The sequence below is a fragment of the Mauremys mutica genome, chromosome 2 (assembly GCF_020497125.1).
Source record: "Mauremys mutica isolate MM-2020 ecotype Southern chromosome 2, ASM2049712v1, whole genome shotgun sequence".
NCBI lineage: Eukaryota > Metazoa > Chordata > Testudines > Geoemydidae > Mauremys > Mauremys mutica.
Window position 1 is genome coordinate 274,565,879 of NC_059073.1, and position 20,563 is coordinate 274,586,441.

The 20,563-nt window shown below is 48.3% G+C and overlaps 1 protein-coding gene across 3 annotated transcripts in view; it reads right to left on the minus strand.

Moving 5' to 3' along the window:
* The window catches only part of DYNC2I1 (dynein 2 intermediate chain 1), a 66,167-nt gene extending 49,702 nt beyond the window's left edge, over positions 1-16,465 (minus strand). For 2 of the 3 annotated variants that reach the window (XM_045004867.1, XM_045004864.1), the window contains exons 1-5: positions 15,937-16,465; positions 6,558-6,611; positions 4,941-5,385; positions 1,751-1,818; positions 690-1,016 (exon numbers count right to left, since the gene is read on the minus strand). In XM_045004867.1, the coding sequence (XP_044860802.1) occupies positions 690-1,016; positions 1,751-1,818; positions 4,941-5,385; positions 6,558-6,611; positions 15,937-16,248 (1,206 nt within the window). In that variant the 5' untranslated portion in view covers positions 16,249-16,465. The remainder of the gene's footprint in view (positions 1-689; positions 1,017-1,750; positions 1,819-4,940; positions 5,386-6,557; positions 6,612-15,936) is intronic. The other variant, XM_045004865.1, reaches the window with a different exon arrangement.
* Positions 16,466-20,563: the final 4,098 nt, after the last annotated feature.

Here is a 20,563-nt window from a genome sequence, read left to right on the forward strand (position 1 = left end):
TAGTGAAGGGGTGAGGTTGGAGAACTGGGCTGTGCTCTCCCCATAACCCTTGGATCCAGCACTTGGCACCAGTAGCCCAGTTATCCCATTCCCAATTCCAGGGGCACCATTTGGGACAGAAGCTCCCCCAACTCCTGGGCAGACACAGAGAGAAAGAGGGGCTGGGCTCCCCCAACCACTGCCTGTGGCACCACAAGACAATCTCAGCTCTGGAGGCAACAAATGTCTCATAACATGTTAATAATAGATGGGATTTACAAAGAAGCCTAAGGGAGTTTAGGTGCCCAACAACCACAAAAATTAAATGGGAGTTGGGCCCCCTAACTCCCTTGGGTTCTTTTGGAAATCCCAGCCAATTTGTTTTTCTGGACCTCTAACAGCATTTTAATAAGAAATTCAGGGTCCCAATGAAGAAACTGTCAGACTGTGCATTTGAGAAGAAGACATTCAGAATGCATGTGTGTGTATGTACATTTCATGAAATATCAAAATTTATTATCCCCTCAGGCAAAGATTCATTCAATATTTACCTTCTGAGTCAATATCTCTGGATGCTCACCTCACCAGAAATCAATATTTGTTTATTGTATTTTAACAAAGCATTTTCAAGGCAGAATGGGTGTTTGATGAAATAAGAAGGCATCTGAACAATATGTTAACTACAACTTTTAAGTTCTACAAAAACTAACCTTAAGATCTCTCTTCTTTCCTTCATTTTCTTCCCTCTGTCTTTTTTCATTATTCTCGCTCAGTTGTCTTTCTCTGTCTTCAATGGAGGATCCTTCTTTAGGTCTCCTTGACACATATTTTTCTTCTCCATCCTTTACAAACAATTCATGGCTTCTTTCTTTTGAAGGTCTCTCCTTTCCTCCCCTAACTGAATGTTCTCTTTTATCACTATGACTCCTTCCTCTGTCTTTATTCGGTTCTTGATCTCTGTGTGACTTGTGTCTATGTCCACCTTCTTCATCTTTCTTTGTTAAAAACTCGCCAAGACTGTTTTTGCTCTCACTTTTCTGGAACAAGGAAATAATACAAAAAAAAGTTAGAGATTTCTCCAAAGATTTGTAATTAAAATGTTAGAAGTAATAGAATTCTATGATTCTAGAAATCAGGAATGGATACTCATATTAGGTCATCTAGTCCATCTCCCTGACAGTGCAGGATTTCTCCACACAATATATTGTCACATGTTATGTCCACTGAAGTTTCTAATTACACTAGCAATGGGGCTTCCAATACTTCCTCTGGGAGACTGTACACCTCATTGTAATGGTAAACTCCCCTTTAGAGTATGAACTCTTCAAGCAGACATTTTGCTCTTTGTTGTTTAGCACATATTCTGTGGTAAAACACCATGTACACTTACAATGCCAAATAAATACATTAGTAATAAGTACATTAATAAATAATAGGTTAAACATTTTGCAATACATTTGTTTGAAGATGCTATACAAAAATAAATGATAGCTGCATGTTTGAACAGGAACAACATGCCTCCTTAAATATTAGTGGAAATGTTAAAAACAAATAAAATTTAAATGTTTTCAGGTTGAAAGTTAGAGGACATTTCCCTTTTAATAAGATTAAATTAGAATTAAAGAATTATGTTCAAATACTGGGTTTTTGTAACTATTTACATGTGAGCCTGCTACAAATACATTTCTTGGATTACTCAGGCATTGGAGTTTTATCCAATGTATTCATTACATTTCACCTTATTTTATGCTGTTATGAAACATTTCCTTACTTTTCCTTCCTTTACTTTTCTTTCTGTATGTCTTTTCTCTTTCACGTCATCCCTTACGTTTGCTTGCTCTAAAAAAATAAAAATATATTATATATATTATTATATATATATATATATATATATTATATATTATAAATATATAAAATTACTGAAGACATTTTTCATTATTACACTAAAAACCCCCAGTGTAGTACATGACACATTACACTGGTAGTATGTGGCACGTACTCCACATTTCAGTGACAGGGACCCTGAATCCAGAAATGTTAATGCAAGTAGACAGAGTTGCCACTCTTCTCTCAATGGAATATATACACACATGGTATAAAATTCAAACCTACCACCTTTTGAGGGTGGCGGGTGGATTTATTGTTAACAAATAATAAAACAGTATAATAAATAGGTAACAAAACTGCCAGAAGCTGGGAATGAGCGACAGGGGATGGATCAACTGATGATTACCTGTTCTGTTCATTCCCTCTGGGGCACCTGGCACTGGCCACTGTCGGAAGACAGGATACTGGGCTAGATGGACCCTTGGTCTGACCCAGTTGGGCCATTCTTATGTTCTTATGTTAACAGTATAAACTTGAGACTAAATTCCCCCCCCCCAAGATTGGTTGTACAGTAACTCCCCACTTAACATCCTCTTGCTTAATGTTGTTTCAATGTTATGTCCCTGCTCTATTACAGAACATGCTCATTGAAAGTTGTGCAATGCTCCACTATAACGTCGTTTGGCCACCTGTTTTGTCCATGGCTGGCAGCCCACCATCAGCTCCCCTACACCCACCCCAACGCCTCCCGCCCGCCGGCGGATCCTGCGGATCAGCGCCTTCCCCCTTCTCCCCCCGCCTCCTGCCCGCGGCAATCAGCTGTCTTGCAGTGTTCAGGAGGCTGGGGGGAGGAGCGAGGAAGCAGCATGCAGCCTCCCCACTCCCTCCCCTGCCTCCTGCCCGCAGCAATCAGCTGGTTTGCAGCGGGCAGGAGGCAGGGGAAGGAGGGGGGAGGCTGCACGCTGCTTCCTCACTCCTCCCCCCAGCCTCCTGAATGCCGCAAACGAGCTGATTGTCGGAGGCAGGGGAGAGAGGTGTGACATTGCACCCCATAATGTTTTATGGAAATATGCTAATGAATGTATATATGACATAACTGGAATATGTTTTATGCTACATATGCCGTGTAACATATCTCTGCAAAAGTTATGATCTACTGAATATATTCATCCTATTTGTATGCATGTATCATTTTTTAATTCAAAATTATGAATAGTGGCTGCATACTTGTTTGATTTTAAGTAGCCTTAGTAAAGCATTTGGTCAGCTTCTTGAGAAAGGAATGTGCAAATTAAGTGTCCAAACAAGAAGCACTTAACTGACAATGGACCTTGGAAGACTCCAATCCACATAAGAAGTCTTCCTGGAGACATTCAAGATAGCATGTGGGCAATGGCTGCTGCCTGTAAAAACTGAGTCATGCATGGACATGTGACTTGCCCATGTGACTCCAAAACTCCATCTTGGAGCTGGATTTTGCATAGGAGAGAGGAGGGGGTCTCCACCCACAAAAGAAAGTGTATTTAAGCCCCTGGGAGATCCCTCCATTTTGGTCTTCAGCTGGCTTAAGAGATAGCCTCTCCACCCCCAAAGGATACCTGAAAGAAACTGGAACAAAGGACAGTAACCACGGGGGTGTGAGTGATTGCTGGACCCAGACTAGAAGGAGCCTAGTCTGTAAAAGAAGCTTGCTGGAACATCTCTGAGAGTGAGATTTCATCTGAAATCACTTTCTTACTGTATTAGGTTTAGACTTGCTTGTTTTATTTTATTTTGCTTGGTAATTCACTTTGTTCTGTCTGTTATTACTTGGAACCACTTAAATCCTACTTTTTGTATTTAATAAAATCACTGTTTACTCATTAATTAACCCAGAGTATGCATTAATACCTGGGGGGGGGGGAAACAGCTGTGCATACCTCTCTATCCGTGTTATAGAAGGCGTACAATTTATGAGTTTACCCTGTATAAGCTTTATACAGAGTAAAATGGATTTATTTAGGGGTTGGACCCCATTGGGAGCTGAGCATCTGAGTGCTGGAGATAGGAACACTCCTTAAGCTGTTTTCAGTTAAGCCTGCAGCTTTTAGGGGATGTGGTTCAGACCTGGGTCTGGGTTTGTAACAGGCAAGCATGTCTGACTCAAACCAGGCAGGGCACTGAAGTCCTAAATTGGCAGGGAAAACAGACTCAGAGATAGTCAAAGCACATCAGGTGGCAGTCCTAAAGGGGGTTTCTGTGATCCAACCTGTCACAGGAGGAGGGAGGCTGCGTGCTGCGTCCTCGCTCCTCCCCCGCGCCTCCTGAAAGCCGCAAACCAGCTGATTGCCGTGGGCAGGAAACAGGGAAAGGATGAGGAAGGCTGCGTGCCGTGTCCTCAGTCCTCCCCCCAGCCTCCTGAATGCTACAAGACAGCTGATTGCCACAGGCAGGAGGTGGGGGGAGCAGAGGGAAGGCGCTGATCTGTGGGGTCTGCCGGCGAGCGGGAGGTGCTGGGGTGGGGACGGCGTAGGAGAGTGGATAAGGGGTATGCCAGCCTGCTTAATGCCTTTTGTCTGGGAAAAAAATTTTTCCTGGAACCTAACCCCCCATTTACATTAATTTTTAATGGAGAAATTGGATTCGCTTAACATCGTTTTGCTTAAAGTCACATTTTTCAGGAACATAACTACAACGTTAAGTAAGGAGTTACTGTATCTGGGGTTTTGCCTAAAGAAAGGCCTTTGAGAGAGACTCCATTCCCTCTTGCATGTGGTAGGAACTACGATACCTCCTGCTATCACTCATCAATAATTATACTACAATTTCATACAGAGTTCAGGCACCTGATAGCATTATCCAACGGAGAAGCCCTGTATTCAAATAAGAACATATAAGTCACCCACTAGGTTAGAATTAATTAATCACCAAAAACTATTATAGTCAGTAACTCACTGGGAAGGAAAAGAGGAGGGAGGGAGCCTTGAAAATGAAACTGGGTTACTGACTAAGATTTTCAAATGCACACATGGCAGCTAGGCACCCAGTACCCACTGACATTATGCTCCCTGAAAAGACAGGGGTTTGGTTTCAGTCTATTTCTACCTATAAAGTGAAATACTTCAAAATATGCACAGCAAAGCAAGCCAGCCTACCCAATTGATCCTTGCTTTCTCTTCTTCTGCGTTGTTCTTTATCCCTTCCTCCAGATGCTTTCAGGTTATTCTGTATAAGCATTTGCTTCTGATCATCCCTCCTATATTTTCTGTCTCTTTCTTTATCACTTGCCTTCTCTTTATCTTTTCTTGTAATGTGTTTTTCCTTCTCTGCATCTTTTTCTTGGTCCTTCTTCAATTTCTCTCTCTCTCGTTCTCTGTGATGATCTTTTCCTCTTTCTCTGTCTCTTAGCTTCTCTCTGTCTCTTTCACTAGATTTAAATCTCTCTCGTTCACCTGTCCTTTCTTTTGCCTTTCCTCTGTCCTTGTCTTGATCCTTCTGTATGTATCCTTTGTAATCAACTATGTCATGAGTCTCTCTCTCTCTTTGCAGTTTCTTTTCCTTCTGTTTCTTATCTTCAGATTGACTATCTGACTGTGAGACCTAAAAAGAGTAAAAATAAACTGATGCACAATTAAAATTCACTAACTTATTTTCATATAGTATTTTTATCCCAAAAATCCATAAGTGATTTATGGAACCCAGTTTCCAAAAATGCCCACATGTATGCATGCCTGGCTTGTGCACACAGTTACTACAATTAAGCTTGCAATTGTCGTAATACATTGATATACAAAGGGCAACTTAGATGCATGACTGGTCATTTCCATATATTTTAACAGAACAGTTTGCACAATTTGGTGTTCATGTGTACAAATTACACATGCACATATGCCTACTTTTTTGTGCTAGTTTGAAAATTTAGCCCTATATTCTTTACGTTGTGAGCTCACTTGGGCAGGAATCACGCCTTCTTCATTTAGAAAATGTATCATACATCACCAGAAATTAATAATAAATTATAAAAACATATATGTGGGCATCATGCAGCCACCTCTATGGCAGAAGATTGGCAGTTAGTTGACAACAGGCACAGAATATACCGCACAACAAGATCTGGGAAAGAAACATTTTGGCCAAGAAACCTGGGGAAAACCCATAGTCCTATTTTTAAATAATCACAAGGGATGAAATTCTGGTCCCACTGATACCTATAGCAAAACTCCCATTGATTTCAGCCAAGACATTTCATGTTAATGCACAGCAGACAAGAACTTCTTTTAAAGTTGCATCCATACAGTAAACTGAATAAAACTTAATATATCTACCTAATAGGAATAAAGGGCTCAGTCACTGCTGCTGACATCAAAACCTTTTAAATCTAGTACATAGACCACTAAGCCATCCCCACTGCAGGGCTATCATTCACTTCCATCAATAATAGAACTAATTAGTTTTAACATTCTGCATATTCATGAAAAATGAAGATTCAGGCTCTGAACAGAAAAGCAATTATCATCAATGATCTGGTCCATGTACTGTACATGTGACCTCCAGCAGAGTTTCTGTATAACTAAATAAAATATGCATTAACTGTTTCCTGAGTATCAGAAGATTGCTTTTCTTAAACATGTTGTTGAAATTCTCCCACAAATCCAATTAAATTTGAGCTGAGAGGACTGGGATGTCTTTGAATCCTAAAATATAACATTAGTCACATTCATTTTACTAAAGAAAGTAGTCCAGAAAATGGTACATTTACAAAAGATGTTTACCCTAAGATGTTTCTTAAGTTCATCTGATTTCCAAGTATCTTCTTTGGTTCTTCTCTAGAAAAGGAATGACAAAGACATGCTAAAGATGGAATAATTGAGTTCAGGTGCAGAATAGCCACTTTGCATATTATCAATGGACATTTTTTAACTGAGGAATTAAGCCTTTTATAAATATGTATGTACCATTAAATTTTAATTACATCACCATGAACTTGCTTAAGTGTGCCTAGGTATTTCAAAATAGCTCAAGTCTATTTCAACTTTCCACCACCAGAAGGGAAAGTTGATTTTGCACACAGCAGGGGGTCCTTTTTGTTTTATTTCTGAGCATTGGAGTACAACAAAATTAAAGATAAGTTACTGCATATGCCAATTAAACTGACTAAGAAATCTTCTTGTTGAGTAATTATGTTCCATAAAGTGCTGACAATATTCTCCTACCCATACTACCACTTTATAAAACAATGGGAATTCAGGTTATGTATGTAAATTGACTGTTATATGAAATACTGGCATTTGGCACTGAAGTGAAAAAGGAGTATAAAGACAATTGCAGTATAAATTCAGGCTTCCACCAGTCTCCTCTCTCAGTAGGATACTAACATTCCTTTTATCATAGCTCTCAAAGTTATTTTCCTTAACTGGAAAGCTGCATACAAACTAAATCTCAGTTTTTGGCATCACTCACTACATAGCACTGCAGAATATAAGGAAGTTTATCTTATTAAGCATTTTTCAACTTAAAAGGATGCCCTTTTCATTTACAGGGACATGGTCACGACAAGTCTGGTTCCAAATTTAGGTTTTGTAAAAGTTATAAACACTAAGACCAACAGAAATGTTTCCATTTATATATTTTCATAGTCACCTGCACAGGAAAAAAATATTATGTACAAACAAGACTTGAAAGAATTATTATTTTTAAAAGTGTTTTTCTGCTTCTATTTTTTAAGATTAGAAATTCAGGTCTTGCCTAGTCTATATTTTTTCTAAAGGATGAGATCACATGTACCAAGGACGTTAAACCTGGTTAACTGAGAGAAGAGATTTTTAGGACTTGGGTTTTTGTTTTCTTTAGTTCTATCAACTAATTTTAACTAAAAGATCATTTTGTTATAATTCAACACACCGAGCCCTTAAACAATATGCTGAGAGAGAGAGATATATATCGATCAAAGGCTATGTCTACACTGGAGCTGGACCATGTCATTTCCAGCTCAAGTAAACGTACCCATGTTAGCTATGACCAAGTATGTTAAAAACAGAAGTGAAGCCATGGCAGTGTAAGCAGCAGGACAGACTAGCTGCCCGAGTATCTACCTAGGTTCTCAGATGGGTCTGTACTTCGGTGGCTAGCCTGTCTCGCTGCTCGTGCCACCGCAGCTATACTCCTATTATTAGCACACTAGCTCGATTAGAGCTAGTACAGGTATGTCTCTTTGAGCTGGAAATTACACTTCCAGCATAGATATACCTGTGACCCCTAGAGTCCCTTAATGCCACCTGGCAGAGGAATCACCATACTATATCAGGCATGACACACAGACAGTTCTGAGTGTCCTGAGCAGAACATCACAATACCAAAAAAGAAACAACACAAAAACTTTTTCAGCAGGGGGGTCCGGGTGCTGGGGGGACCAGGGGTTAGTGGGGTGAGGGTCTGGGTGCAGGGGGGTGAGGGTTAGCGGGGGGTGACTGGCTATGGGGAGGTCCAGATGCACAGGGATTGGGCGGATGGGGGAGCAGCTACTTGTACAGTGACCCCTCCTGCAATGGCTGAGGAGCGATAGGGGCAGAAAGTGGGGGGAGGGGAACCTCCTGCAGCTGGGGGAGGTCTCTGGGGGTGGGCCTGACCCAGCCCCGGCAGCTCCTTGCACAGGACGAGCAAGTCCCATCCTTCCCTGTCCGTAGCCCAGCTGGGACTAGCAACTGAGCCTGGTGCAGGGTAGGAGCTGGGGCATCCCCAACCCCACACCCTTCCCCCCGCAGTGATTTACCTCTCTGCAGGAGTGCATATATGGCAGTACCCTCTGGCACCCTCTACCTGCAAGAGATTTCTAGCTGGTACATGGTACCGGAAAGACATGAGGCTGCCGGACAGCCCCAGGCCGGCAGCTCCGCCACTCCCCTCGCCCACACGGAGCTGCATAGCCCCAGAGGGGCGGGGCTGGAGGGGCGGGGCTGCACTCTGCTCCTTTCCCTGCTGCCACAGCGGGGAAAGGAGCAGAACATGGCTAGGGCATTTATTCTTAACAGCACAATATATATGCTAACAAACTTAAACAAAGGTTTTGTTTAAGTTTGTTAGCATATGTATTGCTGTTTTATGTTGGTCAGGATCAAGTCAAAGGTTGGTCGTTAGTGTCCTCCACCTACAAACAATGCTATGAAGAAGCTGACTGAAATCTGTATGGGCACAGAACTAAAGGACCTAAGTGGCCTGGTTGACTGGATAAATGAAAGATGCACTCTTGGGCAGCAGCTCTTGCGGTTCTGAAGGCTGAGCAGCCTCTGTCCCGCCATATCTGGCTACATGCCATTGGGGGTTATTGTTTTCTATTCCGCATGTGACACGTCTGCTGCTATTGTTTCCAGATGTGACCTTCATGTTCTGGAAAAATGTCTGATGATGAACCTGGCATTACAAGATGAATCTAATACCAAACAAAAAAACAGGGAGAGAATGTAGGTCTCTGTCTAGAATAATATACAAGGGAGTTCAATCTAATTACGTAACAAGAAAACTCAGCTAATCAGTAGTGAATATAGGATTGAAACACTGGGGGAATTATTATTGTACATAAGCCACTGTCTAGGAACAGGTTTCAGAGTGGTAGCCATGTTAGTCTGTATCAGCAAAAACAGCGAGGAGTCCTTGTGGCACCTTAGAGACTAACAAATTTATTTGGACATAAGCTTTCACGGGCTAAGACCCACTTCACCAGATGCATGGAGTGAAAAATACAGTAAGCAGTATATATATTACAGCACATGAAAAGATGGAAGTTGCCTTACCAACTGACCCTCCATTTGTTAGTCTCTAAGGTGCCACTAGGACTCCTCATTGTTTTTGTCTAGGAACAATGCACTATACGTGGCTGAAAGAGAGAACTCAAAGATCAAGGAAGACTCTCCTATAAATCTTTCCTCTTTGCGTTTCCTCTCCTTTTCTCCATTCATATCTTCCTTCCCTCTCTGCTCCTTCCCTTTTCTGTATCCTTGTGTGTGGTAGATGTGATGGTTTTATGTTTTGTGTGTATTGTAGCTTTCAATTTCTAGGAATTGTTCACATCTGCAGAGGTCATTGCTGTTTTGTTCCCAGAGTTGCTCGGTGCCCATAAACCAGGAGACATACACAGATTTTGTACTCTCTTTTTGTTGTTTTCTTTTGTCAAAAATAAAACTCGTTTGAGTTTGAAAAAATGTATGCTTTATTCTTTGTACATGGAAGCATTGTATCCCTTTTTATAGTGGAAATAGAGTGAGATTTGAACAAAGATCCAACAGATAAAAAAAATCAGTTGCATTTTACAGCTGGCCTCGGTGTGTTTAAGCATTAACCTTAATGTGTGCCAGTATGCCCTCACTGACTAGGCTCAAAGGTGCAGTCATACCTGAACAGCTAAAAATTAACTTTGCCTTTTTAGGCTAAACAGAGTCACGTCACTGGCTCCATCTCTGTTGTTACATAACAGATAACAAAACTCCAGTGGGGCATGTATGTGAAATAGATGATACTGTACTTATGATTATGCTATTTCTATGCATGTATCATCTTGGTATCTGAAGTTACCAATATTAGCGATGTTTACTATATCTTTGCTCCTATGGTAACACCCACAAGGTATTTAGCCAGCACATGAAGGAACAAGTCAAGTTGAATGGCCCATTAAGAAACACTGACTTCACAATGGACTCTGGAAAACGCCAGTCTACACTTAATGGACTTTTCCTGTGAATAGTCTAACTAGAATATGGCTGGGGGTGATGGACATGTAACTTGCCCATGTGACTCCAAACACCAGCTTTCACAGTGAGAATAGATTTCCCTTCACTTGGCAGAAGGCAGGGGCCCTGGGCTGGGTGGGGAGGAGTCACATGGAGGGTCATGTGGGGAGGTCACATGCCCCGCCCCGTGTCCCTCCCATGTATGCAGTACCAGCAAGAAATGATTTCTACTTTCACCACTACATCTCTGCCAACACGCCCATGCTGCTGGGGAGGGTGTGCATGACTGCTTTTGCAGCTTCCCCATCAGAAAATCATTTTTCTGCGGGGAAGCAAAGAAATCCACAGGGGACATGTATTCTATATACACACAATGGCACAGACTTTCCCTAGGAGTAATAGGATTGCCAAGCCTACCCATTAAATATGCTATTTAAAGCAACCTGTCTATAGTTAAACTAACTGAAAGACCTAGATTCATGAAGTCTGATAGTACAAATTAAGGCAAAATGACTTGACACTTTTGGTACCGTATAAGATGTAGCAGTGGGAGCTTGTTATAGCAGATGCCAATAAGCATTTCCACTCTGGTGCTTTATTAAATAACACTATTCCAAATTTTACAATAGCATAGACTTAATGAAAAGTCACCTACCTAAGTATAAACAGTAAATAGTAGTTGTGAAATAGAAAATATTAACTAGAATATACTACATCTACAAAGACAGAAAAAGGTTACAACATTTTTAATAAACCACAATATTTCTTTCCCCAATAAATTTTATACTGTATATGGTCTTAGCCTTCTACTAAAAGGGCACCAACAATCAATTTTTCCCCATAATTAAATTGGGATAGGTGACCATTGGTGTGCAGCAACTGCTCACATAATGTGAGAAATAGAGTTAATGGGCTACTTCACCATGAATGGTACCTTGAAATATGTGTTAACTACTTATGCTAAACAATATGTTCCACCTTGTATTTAGCTGTTCCACTCTGAGGGCTTATCTACTTACAGCCTTGCAGCTGTGCCGCTGCAGCATTTTAGCACTTCAGTGTAGGGGGCACAGCAGCGTGGAGTACTGGGGGAGGACAGGTCAGAGCAGTGGGGGATTGTCTGTGGGGGTACAGGGTCACAGCAGTACGGGGTACTCGGGGGGGGATTGGCCACGGAGGAATGGGTCACAGCAGCGGGGGGGGGCTGTGGGGGATAGGACACAGTGGGGGTACTTAATGGGGCATGAGTCACAGCAGTTTGACGTATTAGGTAATAAAAGGTAATAATTGGAGATATACCAATCTCCTAGAACTAGAAGGGACCTCGAAAGGTCATCAAGTCCAGCCCCCTGCCTTCACTAGCAGACCAATTTTTGCCCCAGATCCCTAAGTGGCCCCCTCAAGGATTGAACTCACAACCCTGGGTTTAGCAGGGATGCTGGAGGGGATACGCCGTGGGGAGGGCGGAGCACAGCAGCGGGGGTGCTGGAGGGGATGCCCGTGGTAGGGGGAGCAGAGCACAGCAGCGGGGGTGCTGGAGGGGACGCACCGTGGGCGGGGGGACAGAGCACAGCAACGGGGGTGCTGGAGGGGACGCACCGTGGGCGGGGGGACAGAGCACAGCAGCGGGGGTGCTGGAGGGGACGCGCCGTGGGCGGGGGGACAGAGCACAGCAGCGGGGGTGCTGGAGGGGACGCACCGTGGGAGGGGGGGCAGAGCACAGCAGCGGGGGTGCTGGAGGGGACGCGCCGTGGGCGGGGGGGCAGAGCACAGCAGCGGGGGTGCTGGAGGGGACGCGCCGTGGGCGGGGGGGCAGAGCACAGCAGCGGGGGTGCTGGAGGGGACGTGCAGTGGGCGGGGGGGCGGAGCACAGCAGCGGGGGTGCTGGAGGGGACACGCCGTGAGAGGGGGGGGATGGAGCACAGCAGCGGGGGTGCTCATGGGCGCCAACTTATATGGGCTCTTGGAGCTAAAGCCCCAGGAATATTCATAATCAGAGGCTCTGCTCCACCAATATTTGGAGCTAGATTTTTCCCCCTCCCCGGAGCTTCCCTGCCTGAATGTAAAGAGAGCGCACAGCGCGTCTCTCTCTCCTTTGCTGCTGCTGCCGTAGCCTAAGGGCTGCAGCATTAGCATAAGAGGAATGCTGCTAACTGCTGCTGAAGCACTCAGGAGGGGGAGGGGAGTGGAGGGGGCCTCCCCTCCCCTCTCCTCTCCTCCCCCTACCTGGAGGAAACACAAATGGGCCAGGAGACAGACATCACTCACCTTAGCAGCTGTTGGGGCTTCCGTGAGTGTTTGACCCTATGATTTTTTATTATGTTTGAGTGTTTGACCCTATGATTCCCCCCCTGCCCCAGCCCCAGTCCCAGCCCCTACTCCTACCCCCAGTGAGGCACAGCAGGCTGCACAGGGGAGGCAGGAAGCCACATGTGAAGGCAATGCCCCCTCCCCCAGCACCCACCAACCCACCCGCCACTTGAGGGATGGGAGAGGGAGGCTTCCTAGACCTGAGCAGCTGGGGCTTGGGTGAATGTTATGACACCCTGCTCCCCCGTCCCATAGCCAGCCACCACCCTGCCTACCCCACTTCTGCCCCATGCTGGGCAAGGGGCAGCCCCATCCACAGTGAAGTTATGGTGAGGGGCAGCAACATGGAAGGCCACCTGTGCCCCCCCCCCAGTACCCATCATAGGGGAGGGGAGTGAGCTTTCTGGACCTGAGAGGGGCCCTAGGAGCATGTGCAGAGTGTGTGTGCCGTGGGGGGCAGGAGGGGTCCCTCCCCTGGAGCTTGCTGCTGCCAGTGGTGGTGATGGGGAGTCCTCTCTGGCCCTAGCCCTGGGGCAGCCTGTCTGCACCCCAAGTTCCTCATCCTCAGCCCTGCCTCACCCCAAAGCCTGCACTCCCAGCACCGAGCACACTCCTGCACTGTGAACCCCTCATCCCCAGCCCCACCCCAGAACCCTCACCTGAGGGGAAAAACATGCAACTTAAATTTGGTGGTCAGTTTGGAGTATCATTGTATTTAGCACAATATTTGATTTTACACCCTTCAAAGTATGTAACTGGTCATATACAGGTGTTTTCTCTGAATACTGTCTGTGTGCCTCAGTTTCCCCAATGCATTTCTTAAGACTCTAGATGGTGGGATAAGGGGGTGTGATTGTTGTAAAGCCCTAGAGGGCCAGTGTGATGCTGTCTGCACAGAGAATGGCCGACACCCTGTCTCCAGGCAACTGATGGCCTGGGCCACTCTCCTGCAAGGTGCCAACTGAAGGTGTTGGAGAACAAAGAGATCAGGTGGCCTCCTAATGCCTGGAAAAGAGACAAAGGCCAGAGGAGGGAGTGTCAGTGCCTGCGCAGACTTCCGGGAAGCGCATGGTGTGGAAGGGGATGCTGGGATGCTTTGGAACAACTCCATACAAAGCCAGTCAGGACTCTGGGGGAGCCTCCTCTCTGAGCATACTGTCTCCAGGGCAAGAAGCTTACACCTTCCTGGGTCTGACCTCGGAGCATTCAGCATGCCCTTCCACACCATGCACTTTCCACAGCGAGTGTGCCCAGGCAGGTCCTGGGGCAACCAGAGGTCCCTGCACCCCAACTCCATAGTCAGATGTGACTCTCAGCCAGACAGTAAAACAGAAGGTTTATTAGATGACAGGGATACAGTCTAAAACAGAGCTTATAGGTACAGAAAACAGGACCCCTCAGTCAGGTCCATCTTGGGGGGTGGGGAGCCCAGACCCAAGTTCTGGGCCTCTCCCGATTTCCCCAGCCAGCTCCAAACTGACACTCCCTCATCTGGCCTTTGTCTCTCTTCCGGACAAGGAGGCCACCTGATCTCTTTGTCCCCAACACCGTCAGTTGGCACTTTGCAGGGGAAACTGAGGCACCCACACAGTATTCAGAGAAAACATTAAGAACATTCCCATTTTGTCACAACAGGTGCAACAAAATTTAATACCGTATATTGAAGCAGGCAAGTGCTGCTTCTGACTTTCCACTTTTAATTGACCCTTGTAATCTTGTGGTGCTGACACATTGTAGCTTCATTTTATATCAGCTTACAGGGTGGGGGGGGGGAACCACCATTTTGGGCCCCACCAAAAATTATACGAACCTGCCGCCTATGGGGGTGCTGGAGGGGATGCGCCGTGGGGGGGGGGGCGGAGCACAGCAGCGGGGAGCACAGCAGCGGGGGTGCTGAAGGGGACGCGCCCTGGGAGGGGGGGCGGAGCACAGCAGCGGGGGTGCTGGAGGGGACGCGCAGTGGTAGGGGGGGACGGAGCACAGCAGCGGGGGTGCTGGAGGGGATGCGCGGGGGAGAGCGGAGCACAGCAGCGGGGGTGCTGGAGGGGATGCGCCATGGGAGGGGGGGACGGAGCACAGCAGTGAGGGTGCTGGAGGGGATGCGCCGTGGGAGGGGGGCGGAGCACAGCAGCGGGGGTGCTGGAGGGGACGCGCCGTGGGAGGGGGGGACGGAGCACAGCAGCGGGGGTGCTGGAGGGGAAGCGCCATGGGAGGGGGGAAGGAGGGCATGCGCCGTGGGAGGGGGGGCCGGAGCACAGCAGCGGGGGTGCTGGAGGGGACGCGCCGTGGGGGGGGGCCGGAGCACAGCAGCGGGGGTGCTGGAGGGAACGCGCCGTGGGGGGGGGGCGGAGCACAGCAGCGGGGGTGCTGGCGGGGACGCGCCGTGGGGGGGGGCCGGAGCACCGAAGCGGGGGTGCGGGGGGGGACGCGCCGTGGGGGGGGGCACAGCAGCAGGGGTGCTGGAGGAGACGCGCCGTGGGAGGGGGGGGCGGAGCACAGCAGCGGGGGTGCTGGAGGGGATGCGCCATGGGAGGGGGGATGGAGGGGACGCGCCGTGGGAGGGGGGGCCGGAGCACAGCAGCGGGGGTGCTGGAGGGGACGCGCCGTGGGAGGGGGGGACGGAGCACAGCAGCGGGGGTGCTGGAGGGGACGCGCCGTGGGAGGGGGGGACGGAGCACAGCAGCGGGGGTGCTGGAGGGGACGCGCCGTGGGAGGGGGGGGACGGAGCACAGCAGCGGGGGTGCTGGAGGGGACGCGCCGTGGGCGGGGGGACGGAGCACAGCAGCGGGGGTGCTGGAGGGGACGCGCCGTGGGAGGGGGGGGACGGAGCACAGCAGCGGGGGTACTGGAGGGGATACGCCCGGGGGGGGGGGGAGCGGAGCACAGCTCGGGGATAAAGCAAAGCATGAGGGTAACCGGGGGAATGGGCCAGCGGTCCCAGCAGCAGGGGAACCCGCCTCTTGCCACGAAGTCCCCCGCTCCGGTGGGTTCAGCAGGCCCCCTCCATAGGCCAGGTAGGTACGCGGACCTCCTGCGCACACGGGCGGTGCTGTGCGCTAACGCCCAGGCAGCGCTGTGGATACGCCGCGGGGCGCAGCCAGCCGCCCCCCCCCGGCCTCACCTTCTCGGGCTCCATGGCGGAGCGGCAACGGGCTGCACCGAGGCCCCTCCAGCTTCCTGCCGCTGTTCCCCGTCCCCCGGGCGAGAGGCGGGGCCGAAGAAACCGAGGCAACTGCGTCGGGCTCTGCCTAGCAACAGGCAGGCCGCGAAGGGAAAGCAGCCGATCGGCCGAGCGATCGATCCGAGCCCGGGCAGAGGGAGGCGGCAGGCGGCGCAGAGTTGCTACCATGGGCGGCTGTGGGGCCCCAAGCTCCTTCCCGGCGGCCGAGGGGCAGCGGGCCGGGGAGACTGGCGGGTTCCGCGTGTCCAGCATTGTGCCCGTTACTGCCCGCGGGCGATTTTACCGCCACTGGAAGCCGGGGGTGTCCCGGGAGAGCCGCGAGGTGCTGACAGCGCGGGGATTGTCCCTTACTCAAAATGGCCGCCCGCTCCTGTTACTGTGCAGGGGCTGAAGCTGGCGTGGTGGCCGCCATTTTCCGATGGTCTAGCGGCGGGGAGCCCTTAATAAAATGGGCTGCCAGCTCGCGCTGGTTTCACTGAAGTTGTGACCCGGGTTGTCAGGGCCTGTGGCGAGCAGCAGAGACGCTGTGAAAGGAGACTGGGGGAGGGAGGGGCTGGGGGGAGCCGGAGGCCAATTTAGAGCGGGGTGAGGGGGGGGGAAGGGTAGGGTGTGATGTGGGCAGGGCCGGTTGTAGGGGCTGGGCACCAACTTCCAGGGGGTGCCAAACCCCATGTGCTCCTCTGTTGGCTGCTGGGTGGGTGCTGAAAATGCTTTCCACCCCGTTTGGCAAAATGGGTAGGGCTGCTCCTGGTGATGTGGGGTGGGAGATGGAGCAGAATGACAGCTCCCCCAGCCTGGAAGTAGTGGTGGGGAACGGAAGCCTTAGAGCAGAGAGAGGGTCCTGGGACAGGCAGTAGAGTGTGGGGAAGAACTGCTGCTGGATCCAAGGAGCCTGACAATTTTCTGCCTCTTTCTGTCTTGGGACTTCTCTGCTTGGAGAAGAGGAGAAGCCCTGGGGCGAGTTAGGGAGGCTGTGCTGCTGGGTCCAGGTGAGGAGAGATGCCTCAGGGAGCAGTGAGGCTGGGAGGAGAGAGAATCGAGACAGTCATGGGAAATGGATGGCAGTTCTCTTATCTTGGGGGTGGCAAGAAGGTAAGTGGAGTTCCCATCTGAGCAGCTAGGAGTCATTCATTTTTGTGTGCATTAAAGGTTGATTTTTTTTCAAGCTGAAATTATCAGACACATTGGAAGGACAGTAAAGGGCAGTTAAAAAGTCAAATGAGAGACAAAAATAACATAGTTTGATGTTCTCAAAATCTCCCAATGTATGGGGCTAATCATGTTTTTGGTGCAGCTCCAACCCATGATTTTTGATCTCTTGAGGTTGGCAATACAGCATCCCACTGCCTGGCACTCAGCCCTGGGGAAGTTCACTGAATGCCTGGGGAGACTTGCCATGGCTGCTTTGAGATGCAATGTCATTCAGTGCCACCATGGTGAACTCCACTGTGGCACCTCGCATCACCTTTTGCTGAGCCTCAGGAAGCACATGTCCATCAAACCATCCAAAACTTGGAAACTGTGGCTGGGGAAACAGTGGACAACATAGCAGTGGCACTTCAAAAAGAGCGTGTGTAACCACCCTAACACTTGCTTCATAAGAAGACATTTGTAAAAAGACATTGGCTTGGATGTTCTGCTGTTTGCATCCCTTTCTCTGATGCTTCAAATTCTGCCTAAAGAGTTGGTCATAACCATTGTTTGTTTAACCTCCACTACCTGATACCCAGCATAGTCATTTGCACATGTGCAAAGTGGGTAGGAACGAACTCTGATTTGATAGCATCTCAAAATTGTTTTGCACAGGTGTAAAAGGCTACACATCATAATGCAATGCAGTCTCTGTAAAATAGTGAAGAATTAGGCTCCCAGTTTTAAGCAGAGTTTAAAACCTATTCAACCCCACAACAGCTGTACTCTTGTTTATACCGTGATATTTTTAAATTCTAGTAACTGATCCTTTTCTTTAATAAAAGTAAAATCTATATCATGAGGCTAGTAAGTAAAATATATTAAGGCAGAGAAGGATAGTTTATTGTGGACAGATTGATTTAATCTCTAGTTGCAGTTTATCTAGCGTGTGCCCAGATGTTATAAAAATGCTAGTGATTTTATTATAATATCAGCTATCAGAGTTAGCATCAGAGAAAATGGCAGCTAACCAGACACATGGATGAAAGACTCTTAATTGCAGAAGTGAGTGATCTTTTCTAAAGGAAAGGAGTGTGCCTTACTCATGTTGAACACTTCCAGGATACTAGCATGCTGAACATGAGATTGGGTGTGGAATTTCAGGGCATATTACTAACTTTCTTTTCCCCTCGACCCCCACCATGAGTAAAACAGAATACTTCACTGGGTCATGATGAGAATTAAATGTTTGTGCTAATGCTCAATAAAAATGAACACTATTGTTCATTATTAGAGAACTGACCAATAAAAGAGAGTGATGGTGTAGGGAGTTGTCACATTCAGTTCTGTGTACAATCTTGCTCTCAGTAAAGCCATTGGGTGTTCTGCCATTGTCCTCAGTGAATGTTCCTTATGTTCCTCACTGAAATGACCAGTAGCCTCTAACTTGATACAAAAAAAGAATTCCAATGCACTGTGATAATTAAGGCTGACTTTCCCATCCCCAACCTGTGTCTCATTCCTTAGGGTATGTCTACACTACAAGACTATTTCGAATCAACTTAATTCGAATTTGTGGAATCGACCTTATGAAGTCGAAGTTGTGTATCCACACTAAATACACTAGTTCGACTGTGTGAGTCCACAGTAACGGGGCCAGTGTCGACTTTGGAAGCGGTGCACTGTGGGAAGCTATCCCACAGTTCCCGCACTCCCCGCTGCCCATTTGAATTCTGGGATTTCCCCCCAATGCATGCTGGGGGGAAAAATGTGTCGAGGGTGGGTTTTGGGTAACTGTCATCATTGAACCGTCAATCATGCCCTCCCTCCCTCCCTCCCTGAAAGCGCCTGCGGGCAATCTGTTCGTGCACTTTTCTGCTCAGTGACAGCGCAGGCGCCACAGCACTTTGAGCACGGATCCCGCTGGAGTTATGGCCGTTGTCAACTCCTCGCACTTTATCGTCCACCTCTTCCACAGTCAGCTGCTGAGAAATCGGGCTACTTTTCAATGGTGCTGCGAGCACTGGTGGACCATGGGGGACGTTTTACCAACATCAACGTCGGGTGGCCAGGCAAAGTTCATGACGCGCGTGTTTTCAGGAACTCTGGTCTGTTTAGACGCCTGCAGGAAGGTAGTTTCTTCCCGGACCACAAAATAAGTCTTGGGGATGTGCAGATGCCTATAGTGATCGTCGGGGACCCAGCCTACCCACTAATGCCCTGGCTTGTGAAGCTCTGTGCAGGCGCCTTGCACAGCGACAAGGAACTCTTCAAGTACCAGCGAGCAGTGAGCAGCGTGACCTGTGACTGTTCAGTTTCTTTACAGAGAAGCTGAACCTGCCCCTGTTTCTTTACCAAGTGACTTTTGACTATCATCTGCAGTTACATACCCCGCCCACCCCGCTTCCCCAACTTCCAACACACGTTTAAAAATAAAATACATGTTCCACTGTAACTTTACAAAGGTTTCTTTATTGATGACTTTGCGTTACAGGGTTGAAACTGGGACACGGACTGTGCTGGGTAGGGTGTGCAGTGATGTAAAGACCGCCTGTAAACTCGAGGAATGACAGGCTCCTGCTCCCAGAGCGGTCTGCAGTGCCGGACTGGATGTTTCAACGGAGCCTGCCATCCCTCCTTTTTGGGACTCTGTGTGCGGGGGCTATGTGGCCTTTTGGCGGGGGAGGACGGATACAGATTCCTCTGCTGCGTGGCTCTGTGGTCCAGGACAGGGACCGTTGCATGAGATCTGTAACCCTTCTCCCCCGCTACAAAGTCACGTACCCCCCCACCCACACAGAACCTGCAAACCACCTCCCATACCGACCAGGGTGCGTACTGACTGCAGTGTGTGTGTGACCTGCTGCTGATCCTGCCCCCATGTCTGTACCCTGGTAAAGGTGATTGTCCTGTCAAATTACCAACCCCCTTCCCCCCCTTCAAACACAGTCTCCTCTAAAAGAACATGACGGAAACAGTACTTAACAGAAAAGTATTTTTTATTATCAACTAGACAGTTAGGGGATGAAACTGGGATGGGGGCTTGGGTGAGGCGGGAAGGAAAGGACTTCTCAAAATTTAGGCTATGAGAGCTTTTCGGTACTTGAGCACTCTGCTGGGGTGCAGTGACAGTTTACACGGCCTCTGGCGCCCCTCCTTCTGGTTATTTTGGGTGAGGGGGGTATGGGACTTTGTGGCGGGGGAGGGCGGTTGCAGATACACTGCAGGGGGGCTCTGTCCTCCTGCCTGAGGTCCTGCAGAACATGCACAAGGCGCAGGAGCATGTCCGTTTGCTCCCTCAGTCCAAGCAGTGTTTGAGTCGACTGCTTGTCTTCCTCACGCCACCTCTCCTCCCGTTCGCTGTGTGAGCGCTGGTACAGAGAGAGGGTCTCCCTCCACTGGCTCTGCTGGTCCGCCTCGTCTCGGGAGCACCCCA